Here is a 14,155-nt window from a genome sequence, read left to right on the forward strand (position 1 = left end):
TGTGGATGGGTTAGGGTTAGTGTCCTGTGGATGGGTTAGGGTTAGTGTCCTGTGGATGGGTTAGGGTTAGTGTCCTTTTTTTTTTGGATCAAATATTTTTCTTTTCTTTTTCTTTTCTTTTTTCCAACATGAAACAAAACATATCACAATACAACAACAACAATACATAAAAAGACTTCCCAAGACAGTAACTCAACACCACATGACAAGACAACAACTGATACAACTGTACAGTGATCATCCTACATGGACACTCGCTCGTTCTAACCCCCCCCCCCCCCCCCCGTTCACCCCAGGACCTCAACATGAGTCACACTCACAATACATCACAATACATCACAATACATCACTCAGCAAAAAACAAGAATCAAAACAAACATTTCCAAACTTATATGCATTCGCTCAACTTTGCCACTGTAGCCAACCAAATTGCGATATCAGATTCCCTAACCCCTATAACACGTGCCGTGGATATCTCCAGGTCCACGGAGGACGCCATAGCCCATGTGCTGCACACAGCAGCATCACACCTGGACAAGAGGCAGGGGAACTATGTGAGAATGCTGTTCATCGACTACAGCTCAGCATTCAATACCATAGTCCCCTCCAAACTCATAGCCAAGCTCAGGGACCTGGGCTTGAACTATGACCTCTGCCAGTGGGTCTTGGACTTCCTGACGGGCAGACCCCAGGTGGTAAGAGCAGGCAACTGCACCTCCTCATCCATTACGCTCAACATAGGGGCCCCCCAGGGCTGTGTTCTGAGCCCCCTCCTCTACTCCCTGTACACACATGACTGCGTGGCACAGCGGAACAACAACACAATCATCAAATTTGCTGATGACACAGTAGTGGTGGGCCTGATCTCTGCCAACGACGAGAGGGCCTACCTGGAAGAGGTAGAAAATCTGTCACAGTGGTGTCAGGAGAACTGCCTCTCCCTGAACGTCAGCTAAACAAAAGAGATGATTGTGGACTTCAGGATGTCAGGGGGTCAAGGACTACAGCCCCCTCAGCATCGACGGGGCACCGGTTGAGAGAGTTAACAGTTTCAAGTACCTCGGAGCCCACATATCCGAGGACTTGACATGGACCACACACATTGACAGTGTTGTGAAGAAGGCACGACAACGCCTCTACTTCCGCCTAAGGAAGTTCCAAGTCAGTCAGAAGATCCTTAGGAACTTCTACTCATGTACAATAGAGAGCATCCTGACTGGCAACATCACCTCCTGGTTTGGGAATAGCACTGCACAAGACCGTAGCAGACTACAAAGAGTGACACGTTCAGCCGAACGCACAATTGGAGGGGGGCTTCCCACCCTCCAGAACATTTACAACAAGCGGTGCAGGGGGAAGGCTAAGAGAATTATTAAGGACTCGAGCCACCCGAACAACTGCCTCTTTGAACTGCTGCGGTCAGGAAAGCGATACCGGAGTCTTAAGGCGAGCACAGAAAGACTCAGAAGAAGCTTCTATCCCCAGGCCATCAGGCTGCTAAACGAACAATAAACACTATGCAACAACCATCAAATGCACACAGCACACACACCCACACGCACACACTCACTTAAACAAACAACACACTGCAGCACCCACTCTCCACACTTTAGATCACACAAACACACTTTATATTTATTGATAAAGGATTTGCACTACAACTCGTACACCTACTGTAAATTGTACCTAAATTGCACCTCATGCCATTTCTGCCTTGCACTATATAGTATTGTATATTAGTACACTGCATAGTATTGTATATTATATGGTAACTCAGTTACGTCTATTCTGCATCAAACATTGTACATATGTCTATACTGAACACTGTGACCTCATTTTTTTTACTTCTAATTTACATGCTATACTATGTTATTTTATTTCATACTTATCTTGTCTTGCACGGTCTCTGGAGCATAACAGTAAGAAGCATTTTGTATAAAAGTATTCTGTACTTCTGTATGACAACTATTAAAGAAACTAAACTAAACTAAACTAAATAGATCACGTCAAGGTAGGTAAGAAACCATACCTTTGGACAGTCTGTCTGGGTGAAACCAACGTGAGGCAATCAATTTTTGTGCGGCTGTGAGGCCGGTCAAAATGAGTTTTTTCACCTGTATAGAGGTCGGTAATTTAGAGAGATCATTCAATAATAATAATAATAATAATAATAATAATAATAATAATAATAATAATAATAATAACTTTATTTGTATAGCACTTTTCATACAGAGCAGTTCAAAGTGCTTCACAACAGTAAAAAATACAGGCATAAGCGAGCATAAAAAGATAGACAGGTAGAATCACAGTGTTTCACATTAGGATCTAGCATCCCAATAGGCTCTCCGCTTACAGTTTTCAGTAACACAAATAGTAAAAATAGTTTAAAATGATTCAGTTTAAAAATAGTCAAAAAATTATAAAATAGAACGGACATAAAAAATACAGGCATGAGCGAGCATAGCAAGGTATGGCAAATCACAGTGTTTCACATTAGGATCTAGCATCCTAATAGGCTCTCTATTCAGTAATACAAATAATCACAGTGTTTCACATTTGGATCTAGCAAATAATAAAAATAGTTTAAAATGATTCAGTTTAAAAATAGTCATCAGTAAGAAGTAAAAAAGTGCAATAACCAACACATGAATTTGATAGGCAGTGTATAAGAGTAGGCAGGGTAAGAATAGTGCAGGTAAATACAAGTTGTGTCAGGATATCCCTGATGTTTCCTCTTGCCACTAGGTGGTAGCAGATATCTATCAGTGAAATGCCTGAGCAAAGAGATAGGTTTTAAGCTGTCTTTTAAAGATGTCTAGCGAGTTGGCTTCCCTGATGTTTTGGGGTAGTTTGTTCCATCGTTTTGGGGCATAGTTGATAAAGGCTGCATTACCGATCCTCTTTTGACTGCTTCTGGGAGCCTCTAGTAGTCCAGCAGCTGACGATCGCAGTGTTCTTGTTGGTGTGTAATTTATTTATAATTTAATGTATTTATTTATTAATACAGAAGGAGACACAGGTATGGTTAGAGAGAAAATGTCTGAGGGCTGATATGTAACATTTTCCCAAAAAATCACAACAGGAGGGCATTCCCAGTACATATGCATAAATGTACCTGTGGCGCCATTTGGACATAAGGTACATAGAGAGTCAGGTCTGAGACCCATTGAGTTCAATCGTCTAGGGGTTAAATAAGTCCTGTGAATAAAATGTAGATGAATCTGTTGGTGATCTGGGTTGTGTGAGGATAACCGAACATTTTCCCAGACTGCATCCCAATCAAAATCTACATCCAACTCCGGAACATCCTTTCTCCAAAATCGTATCCAGGGGGAGCTCTTTATACGAGGTCATGAGTAAATGGCGATAAAAGTCAGAAACAAAGCCTCTCGATGTCTCTTTGTCATAAAATAATTTGTGAAAGCGGTGATGCACTAGTGGAGCATCCCATGGCACGCCATGAGCCTTCAGAGCTGCTCTTATTTGTAAAGAAAAGAAAAAGGAGGTTCCGGGGAGATCATATCCGTTGGATATATCCTGGAAATAGCGGAGACCAGAGTTATCGAAGATATCCCCCAATGTGTGGATGCCTTTCTTTTCCCATCTAGGGTACCTAATAGGTTGTTATCCAATAAGGAGAAGATTGTTATTAAAAAGAGGGGAATGCATGTGCCATTGATGGCGGTTTGTACCCACTTTCTGAGTGTCACGCCAAGTTTGGATCACATGTGAGATTAAAGGGCCAAATCATAATTTACATTGTTTAATTGATATGTTGGTATACACAATATCCTGAAGTCTATATGGGGACACCAACTTCTCCTCCAATGGTCGCCAAGATACAGCTGCTTGAGCATCAAACCAAGTGATCAAAGGTCTCAGAGAGAAAGCTTGAAAATAATATTTAAAGTCTGGAAATGCTAAGCCCCCATCGAGTTTACTCCTTTGGGCAGTTGATCTCTTCAAGCACGGGCGTTTATTGTTCCAAACGAATTTATACGAGGCAGAGTGCAATTTCTGCCAGTAACCAACAGGAGGAGGTAACGGGAGCATGGAGCTGATAAAGTTAATTCTGGGTAAAATATTCATTTTAATTATTGACGCACGGGCCTGTAATGAATTTTTTAATTTGGACCATCTGTTAAAGTCATTCCTAATCCTGTCACCCAAGCTGGAGTAATTATACCTTACCGTCTGGCTAATAGTGGGGAATATTTCAATCCCGAGACATTTAAAGTGCTCCACCATAAGTATGTTTGCCGGTAGGATGGTAGCCTTCGCAGGCTCATTAAGTGGAAGAAAAGCAGATTTTGGCCAGTTGATCTTAAAGCCGGACAGGCTGCCGAATTCATCTATCATGCCGAGAAGATGAGGTAGAGAGACGGAGGGATTTTGCATAAACAGGAGTACATCATCTGCGTATAAGCTAATATGATGATGTGTGCCCTGAATTGAAATAGGAGACATCATTTGGGATTGTCTTATGTATTGAGCTAGGGGTTCGAGGGATAAAGCGAAGAGTCCGGGACTAAGAGGACAACCCTGTCTAGAAGAGCGCGAGACAGAGAAGAGTGGCGAACAGAACTTTCCCGTTAAGATCATGGCCGAAGGCTCAGTGTATAGAACTTTGATCATATGAATGAAACCCTCACCCAACCCCATCCTTCTGAGAACTGCCCATAAGTAAGACCACTCCAATCTGTCAAATGCCTTCATTGCGTCCAAGGACATGACCGCTGTAGGGGCTGCAATATCCTTGCTGGCATTAATCACGTGCAGTAACCGTCTGATGTTGTCAGTAACCAGGCGGCCTCTTATGAAGCCGGTCTGATCAGGGTGAACTAGAGATGTCATGTGCTTTTGAAGTCTGGTGGCTAGAACCTTGGCATATAGCTTAAGATCGGCTCCGAGGAGACTTAGGGGCCTGTAGCTGCCACATTCGGTGGGGTCCTTATCCTTCTTGAGTAAAACAGATATAAGCGCCATATTGACATCTCTAGAAAAATTGCCCTCTTTGATTGAGTGTAAGATCATTGAGAGTAATAAGGGGCCGAGTACATCCCAGAATGCAAGATAGAGTTCCGGTGGAATGCCGTCCCATCCGGGAGCCTTGCCCCGTTGCATATCCGCAATCACCTCTCTAAGTTCAACCAGCATGATAGGTGCAGCTAACAACCTAGCACTATCTTCTGAGATCTGTGGTAGGTTGATTTGATCAAGAAAATCCTCCAGCTTGGTATGATCAAAGACCACCTCTGACTTGTACAGGTTGGAATAAAAACAGCGAAATGTATCATTAATCTTTTTTGGGTTGGTGGTTACCTCCCCCTGTTGGTTCCTAATAGAAGGGATATCCGCAAATTGCTCACTGGCACGTATCTTCATAGCTAGTAGGTGACTAGGCCTGGAGGCGTGAAAGTAGTAGTGCTGTCTTGTTCTGTGCATCTGAAATTCAGATTGTTGTCTTAAAATAGAGTTAATCTCTTTTTTCACTACCTTAATTTGAAGCTCCAGTCGACTAGAGTAGTTGTGCTGCAAGGAAGAGATCAACATGGCTTCAAGCTTTTCCAGTTCCTCTAGCTTGGAGAGACGTCCCTTGCGGAGATGCAAAGAGAGTAGTGTTACTTCTGATAAATCCCTTAACCGAATTCCATAGAATTCTGGGGTCCTGTACAGAGCCAACATTAAACTGTAGGAATTCAGAGAGCTTCTCTTTAAATTGCAAGTTAAACTCTCCGTTTTTCAGAAGTGTTGAGTTAAAACGCCATCTAGGGGCACGGGATGTTATTTTACTGAGTGAACCTTTGATACCTTTGTGGTCCGAGAGTGCTATGGGCAATAAGTCAACATCAAAGCTATCAAAGAGATGTGGGGAAGAAAAAACATAATCAATTCTGGAAGAGGTCTTATGTCTCGACGAGAAGAAGGAGTAATCCCTTGCGGATGGGTTGAGCGAACGCCACATATCAATTACCCCTGTGTCCTTAGACCAGGCCTGTAGGGCTGTGGTAGCTTGCTTCTGATCAGAGTTTTCCGCGTGATTGGATCTATCGATCAAGGGATCCCAAACTGCATTAAAATCAGCTCCTACTATTAAAGAGTAATCAGGTAGTTTCAACATAGCTGAAGTTAGTACAGCATAAAAGATAGCGTCATACAAATTAGGGGCGTATGCAGAAATCAGCGCAATTTTCCGGTTAGAGCATTCTATTTTAGCAATAGTGATTCGACCATTTGCATCAGACCACACATCTAACAGTTTAATATTCAAAAATGTCTTCGCTATTATGGCTACCCCTCGGGCCTTGGTGCTAAAAGAAGAAGAACTTATGTTATGATAAAATTTATTTGCCAATTTTGCGTTATCCGCCAATAAAAGATGAGTTTCACTTAGTAAAGCCAGATCCACTTGCTTCCTTTTTAGCCACGTTAGTACACTTGTGCGTTTATGTGGTATATTGAGACCCCCTGTATTCCAGATCAGGATATTCAAATTAGCCATAGTCTAAAAAGGATGCAGTCTGATTGAATGTAATTCGTTTGGAGTAGAAAACTATAATAGATACATATTCACTTGTTAAGGTTCCATTGAGTACCGAGCGTGAGCGTGAAAACAAAAATAAAACAGAGCGAGTCGACTGAAAAGAAAAACAAAAAACAACAAAATCCCCCATTCCCGTCCCCCCTCCCCCCACTACTATAACTTCTCTTATCCAGAGATTAAGCTGCATCCCACCTGGTCGTCTGCAAACTAAAACGCAAACAGCCAGGTAAAAAGCAGACTTCCTTCTCAGTGGCTACATGCCACGCTCCCACAACAGTAACAAAAAATTTATAATTAAATGCCTCTAAAGGTAGAGAAAAAATAATAATAATAATATCAATAATAATTATTATTATCATTATTGTTAAACCGTAGTGGTTTAATTAAGTTTAAACAAAGAGTCCTAGAACAGGATCAATAGTAATGTTAATGTTAAGATAGAGATATATAAACATATATGCACATACACACACACCTACAACTGCATGATAGCAGAATGATAACAAATGGGCAGCACATCCTGCAAACTGGGGAGGGCGCAACATTGACTATTAGTCTGTTGTTTCTTAAAGTTCGCTCTTAAAACTCAGAGCAGAGGGTACCTGCCAATGTACAGTTTCCTCCCCCTCAAATGTATGTATTCTCCTGTATGTCATAAATGTATGGTTGCCGCAGCACTATATATCTGCATGTAACAAACGTTATGAATTAAGATTGAAAATGAAAATGAAGCTAAATAAATTAAATGCATTCCTACATGCTGCACATACGCTGTAAATGGGCTTTTGGGTGAAGTAATAATAAGTGCATGCTTACACCGTCCTGCAGCCCAAGCATATACGCAAAAAAATATATACAGAAAGAAAAAAGAAAAATACTTTAGATGAAAGAATAAATGCTGTATTCGTGTTGCACTTACAAATGCAGTGGGGCTTTAAAGGGGAACTCCAACATTTTGGGAAATTAGGGAAACTTATTTAACATCTTCCCTGGAGTTAGACAAGAAGATACATACCTTTTTTGTCTCTGTGCGTGCATTTTAGCTTTGGGAATAGACGCTCCGTTAGCATAGCTTAGCTTCATCACTGGAAGTGGGGGAGGGTTAGAGCCTTACAGTGCCTTACAGTGTATTGCAAGGTCTGACATTGACCAAACTTGATATGCATGACCTTGGTGGGCTCTAGGTCAACTCCTGAAAAGGGGGTCAATGTCAGACTTTGCAATCAAAAGTTAGGGGGCTAATAACCCTTGCCATAATTTCAGTGCGCCCCCTAACTTTTGATTGCAAGGTCTGACATTGACCCCCTTTTCAGGAGTTGATCTAGAGCCCACCAAGGTCATGCATATCAAGTTTGGTCAATGTCAGACCTTGCAATACACTGTAAGGCACTGTAAGGCTCTAACCCTCCCCCACTTCCAGTGATGAAGCTAAGCTATGCAAACGGAGCGTCTATTCCCAAAGCTAAAATGCACGCACAGAGACAAAAAAGGTATGTATCTTCTTGTCTAACTCCAGGGAAGATGTTAAATAAGCTAATTTCCCAAAATGTTGGAGTTCCCCTTTAAGCTAAATAAATTAAATGCATTCCTATACATGCTGCAAAGTTGTAAGTGGGCTTATGGGTGAAATAATACTAAGTGCATGCTTAAACTGTGCATTCACACACACACACACACACACACACACACACACACACACACACACACACACACACACATACACACACTGCACGAATGCATGTGCACTCACACACATTCATGCAGCCATGTGCATGCATTTGCAAGCCTAACACCACCCTAATTGTCAAAAAACTCGCATTCTTGGAGAGCCAATAACATGATGGCCACATGTAGCCTATAAAATATATGTCCACAGCATGCTCGAATAGGCTTTAGATTAAATAATAGGAAGTAGATATGCATGTGTGCTCACACACACACATAGGCTTTAGGTGAAATAATAAGTATGCATGAATGCACACACACACAAAAGCATGCAAACGCAAGATTCAAGAAAGAGAAAGATGAGTATCTTTCTGTGTGTTTTAGTCATATTGTTATGGTTTGTAAACAACCCCAACAGCACGACACAGACAGGTAGTTCAGAGTTAGCCAAAAACTCAGGGCGTATTTATTTTCAAACAGAAAGAGCGAAAAAACAAGATGAAGCATTCAGGGGGAATGTCCTGGAGCAGAGTAGGCTCTGCGGCTCTGCAGCTCGGCCCAGAGCAGAGTTGGCTCTGTGGCGCTGCGGCCTCTGGCTCTGCGGCTCTGCAGCTCGGCCCAGAGCAGAGTTGGCTCTGTGGCGCTGCGGCCTCTGGCTCTGCAGCTCTGCAGCTTAGCCCAGAGCAGAGTTGGCTCTGTGGCGCTGCGGCCTCTGGCTCTGCGGCTCTGCAGCTTACTGTCAATCCACTCGGCGAGGAGCTGACGAGCGTGCTGCGTTCTGTATTCTGAACGGTTGCCATGCGTACGCGGCCTGGCACTGCGCTGTGGGATGTCAAGGACATCACGCGTCTGTCAGACGTGATCGTTCAGACGTGTTCTCCAACGGTGCTGATATATATATATATATATATATATATATATATATATATATATATATATATATATATATATATATACCTGATGTTGTAGTTGTCCACGGTGCTCTCAGAGGAAGTGTTTGTTTTAGAGTTAGGCTAGAGAACACCTGGAGGAAGTGTTTGTTTTAGAGTTAGACTAGAGAACACCTGGAGGAAGTGTTTGTTTTAGAGTTTAGAGTTTGATGAGTGCCCTCATCAAAAAGGGCACTTTTTTGATGAGGCTCAAAAAGGCAGGTGCTCAAGCACCCCTTGGCCTCTATGTGTGCACGTGCCTGGTTAGCAGGGTGTTCAGTATCTGGTCTCAGTTAGCAGGGTGTTCAGTATCTGGTCTCAGTTAGCAGCAGTTAGCAGGGTGTTGTTCAGTCTCTGGTCTCAGTTAGCAGCAGTTAGCAGGGTGTTGTTCAGTATCTGGTCTCAGTTAGCAGGGTGTTGTTCAGTATCTGGTCTCAGTTAGCAGCAGTTAGCAGGGTGTTCAGTATCTGGTCTCAGTTAGCAGCAGTTAGCAGGGTGTTGTTCAGTCTCTGGTCTCAGTTAGCAGCAGTTAGCAGGGTGTTGTTCAGTATCTGGTCTCAGTTAGCAGGGTGTTGTTCAGTATCTGGTCTCAGTTAGCAGGGTGTTGTTCAGTATCTGGTCTCAGTTAGCAGGGTGTTGTTCAGTATCTGGTCTCAGTTAGCAGCAGTTAGCAGGGTGTTCAGTATCTGGTCTCAGTTAGCAGGGTGTTGTTCAGTCTCTGGTCTCAGTTAGCAGGGTGTTGTTCAGTATCTGGTCTCAGTTAGCAGGGTGTTGTTCAGTCTCTGGTCTCAGTTAGCAGGGTGTTGTTCAGTATCTGGTCTCAGTTAGCAGGGTGTTGTTCAGTATCTGGTCTCAGTTAGCAGGGTGTTGTTCAGTATCTGGTCTCAGTTAGCAGCAGTTAGCAGGGTGTTGTTCAGTATCTGGTCTCAGTTAGCAGGGTGTTCAGTATCTGGTCTCAGTTAGCAGCAGTTAGCAGGGTGTTCAGTATCTGGTCTCAGTTAGCAGCAGTTAGCAGGGTGTTGTTCAGTATCTGGTCTCAGTTAGCAGGCTGTTGTTCAGTATCTGGTCTCAGTTAGCAGCAGTTAGCAGGGTGTTGTTCAGTATCTGGTCTCAGTTAGCAGGGTGTTCAGTATCTGGTCTCAGTTAGCAGCAGTTAGCAGGGTGTTCAGTATCTGGTCTCAGTTAGCAGCAGTTAGCAGGGTGTTGTTCAGTATCTGGTCTCAGTTAGCAGAGTGTTGTTCAGTATCTGGTCTCAGTTAGCAGCAGTTAGCAGGGTGTTCAGTATCTGGTCTCAGTTAGCAGCAGTTAGCAGGGTGTTGTTCAGTCTCTGGTCTCAGTTAGCAGAGTGTTGTTCAGTATCTGGTCTCAGTTAGCAGCAGTTAGCAGGGTGTTCAGTATCTGGTCTCAGTTAGCAGCAGTTAGCAGAGTGGTGTTCAGTATCTGGTCTCAGTTAGCAGAGTGTTGTTCAGTATCTGGTCTCAGTTAGCAGGGTGTTGTTCAGTATCTGGTCTCAGTTAGCAGGGTGTTGTTCAGTATCTGGTCTCAGTTAGCAGGGTGTTGTTCAGTCTCTGGTCTCAGTTAGCAGGGTGTTGTTCAGTATCTGGTCTCAGTTAGCAGAGTGCTGTTCAGTATCTGGTCTCAGTTAGCAGCAGTTAGCAGGGTGTTGTTCAGTCTCTGGTCTCAGTTAGCAGCAGTTAGCAGGGTGTTGTTCAGTCTCTGGTCTCAGTTAGCAGGGTGTTGTTCAGTCTCTGGTCTCAGTTAGCAGGGTGTTGTTCAGTATCTGGTCTCAGTTAGCAGAGTGTTGTTCAGTATCTGGTCTCAGTTAGCAGCAGTTAGCAGGGTGTTGTTCAGTCTCTGGTCTCAGTTAGCAGGGTGTTGTTCAGTCTCTGCTATCATCGTGAGGTACACAGTCTGGAGGAGACACTGTTTCCTGTACCCTTGAAGCAGATGCTTTCTCTATCTACCGAATCATGTAGTTTGCTTCAACCTGGCTGTCAATTAAGCATAAGAACGATGTAACCGACACATCAATTACGGTAATGTCTGACTGCATTCATTGTTTATTACCGTGGACACAAATACATGATTAAAATCATGTGTATGTGTGCCTCTATCGCTCTCATATGCACGTGTTTCTGTCTCGCTCTCGCGTGTGTCCACCTCCATCGTTTATATATATATGTGTATATATATATATATACGTGTGAGTATGTGTCTTTCAGTGCGTGCGTACCCCCGCCCCCCACCCTCTCTGGTCTCCACCAGAGCGACTACAGAGCGACTGACCCTCTTAAAACGTTACTTTGAACACTAGCAGAGGTTTCCCATCCAACCCCTGAGCTGTATTCTCACGGATGCCATCATTCACGAGGGTAAAGCCGGGCAGCATAATGACATTACAGCAGAGGACTCGTGCGACGCTGCCAAACATATTAATGCTCCGAGTAATGAGGTTGACAGACCGCTGTGGATGGCAGGAAGAGGGGAGAGGGCTGTTTTGCTGACCAACAGTGCCCTCAAGTGGCAGAGGACTGTTACGGCGACTGCAGTAAAAAACTGCAGTGAGTGCGAGAGGTGTGCATTCGTGTTTGTGTGTGTGTGCACATGTCTGTGTTTGCACATGTTATGTCTAAAACGACTGTGTGTGTGTGTGTGTGTGTGTGTGTGTGTGTGTGTGTGTGTGTGTGTGTGTGTGTGTGTGTGTGTGTGTGTGTGTGTGTGTGTGTGTGTGTGTGTGTGTGTGTGTGTGTGTGTGTGTGTGTGTGTGTGTGTGTGTGTCCTCTCTGCCTCAGGATCCTGGAGCTCCAGCAGAACGGGGACATGGACATCCTGAAGCTGAAGTGGTGGCCCCGGGACAGCCCCTGCGACCTGTACAGCTCCGTCCAGACCAAGCAGCGAGGCGCCGCCCTGGACATCCACAGCTTCGCCGGCGTGTTCTGCGTGCTGGCCGCCGGCGTGGTGCTCTCCTGCCTCATCGCCATGGTGGAGACCTGGTGGACACGGAGGAAGGGCTCCCGGGCCCCCTCCAAGGAGGTGAGAGGAGGGGCGGAGGGGAGGAGGGGATGGAGGGGCGGAGGGGAGGAGGGATGGAGGGGCGGAGGGGAGGAGGGGAGGAGGGGAGAGGAGGGGAGGAAGGGCGGAGGGATGAAGAGACAGAGGGATGGAGGGACAGAGGGAACAAGGGATGGGGGGACAGAGGGATGGAGAGACAGAGGGATGGAGGGACAGAGGGAACAAGGGATGGGGGGACAGAGGGATGGAGAGACAGAGGGATGGACAGAGGGAACAAGGGATGGGGGGACAGAGGGATGGAGAGACAGAGGGATGGAGGGGATGGAGGGGAGGAGGGACACAGGGAAGGAGGGATGGAGGGAAGGAAGGATGGAGGGACAGAAGGAAGGAGGGATGGAGGGACAGAGGGAAGGAGGGATGGAGGGAAGGAAGGATGGAGGGAGAGGGGAGGAGGGTTGGAGGGATGGATGGAGAGAAGGAGGGTTGGAGGGACAGAGGGAAGGAGGGTTGGAGGGATGGAGGGAGAGAGGGATGGAAGGATGGATGGAGAGAAGGAGGGTGGCAGGGACGGAGGGAAGGAGGGAGGGTTGGAGAGAAGGATGGACAGAGGGATGGAGAGAAGGAGGGTTGGATGGATGGAGAGAAGGAGGTTGGGATGGATGGAGGGATGGAGGGTTGGAGGGATGGATGGAGGGAGGGATGGAGAGATGGAGGTATGGAGAGAAGGAGGGTTGGAGGGATGGACAGAGGGATGGAGAGAAGGAGGGTTGGTGGGATGGATGGAGAGAAGGAGGGATGGATGGATGGGTGGAGAGAAGGAGGGTTGGTGGGATGGATGGAGAGAAGGAGGGATGGATGGATGGGTGGAGAGAAGGAGGGTTGGTGGGATGGAGGGACAGAGTGAAGGATGGACAGAGGGATAGAGAGAAGGAGGGTTGGAGGGAGGGATGGAGAGAAGGAGGGATGGAGAGAAGGAAGGACAGAGGGATGGAGAGAAGGAGGGTTGGTGGGATGGATGGAGAGAAGGAGGGATGGATGGATGGGTGGAGAGAAGGAGGGTTGGTGGGATGGAGGGACAGAGTGAAGGATGGACAGGGATGGAGAGAAGGAGGGTTGGAGGGAGGGATGGAGAGAAGGAGGGATGGAGAGAAGGAAGGACAGAGGGATGGAGAGAAGGAGGGTTGAAGGGATGGGTGTAGAGGAGGAGGAGTGGAGGGGAAGAATTATGGAGAAAATAACAGATGGAGGGAATGGGTGATAAAGGGATTTTCGATGGAGGGAGGGATGGAGGCAAGGAGGGGCAGAGGGAAGGAAGGATGGCGAGAAGGAGGAACGGAGGGATGGACAGAGAGATATGAGATGGAGTTGGGAGGTTTTCAGATGACAGCAGTGATAAAGGTTAATCGGCCCAGTGCTTATATAAGCTTATGTTTGCATGAAAGCTTTCTGCGCTGATAAGGAATTATGATTGTGTAAGTGTTGCAACTTTGTTTAACTCGCTCTCTCATCATATTTGCATGTGGGCCCGGAGCCAGAACGAGTGCTGTGCGGGACGTCAAATTCAATTTGTTCTTTCCCAGACTGGAGGCTGATTTCTGATATTGTGACCCAAATTGAATTAGGCAACAGAATTAGAGGAGGTACTTTAAGTATAAGTCACACTTAAAGGAGCGGGACCAAAGCGTGCCTTGTGGCTCCAAATCCTCATCAAGGCGAGAAGTAAGAATCTACCGAGCAGCGTTGATGCTGGACACAACATCTGAGGTGTTATATGATGTAATATTAAAGGGTACGTGTGAGGTATTACTAGGGCCACACACACACACACACACACACACACACACACACACACACACACACACACACACACACACACACACACACACACACACACACACACACACACACACACACACACACACACACAGAGACACACAGACACACACGCACATTGGAATGTGAGGCAAGATTACTGAGGGAATTTATGTTGTCAATTAAATACTAT

The 14,155-nt window shown here is 45.4% G+C and overlaps 1 protein-coding gene across 1 annotated transcript in view; it reads left to right on the forward strand.

Moving 5' to 3' along the window:
- grid2 (glutamate receptor, ionotropic, delta 2) overlaps positions 1-14,155 on the forward strand; it is a gene marked incomplete at both ends in the record, with an annotated part of 442,717 nt that overhangs the window by 385,975 nt on the left and 42,587 nt on the right. The window contains 1 exon segment of the mRNA XM_084323184.1: positions 11,931-12,171. Within this exon segment, the coding sequence (XP_084179310.1) occupies positions 11,931-12,171 (241 nt within the window).

This window comes from Notolepis coatsorum, assembly GCF_963971535.1.
Source record: "Notolepis coatsorum genome assembly, chromosome: 10".
NCBI lineage: Eukaryota > Metazoa > Chordata > Actinopteri > Aulopiformes > Paralepididae > Notolepis > Notolepis coatsorum.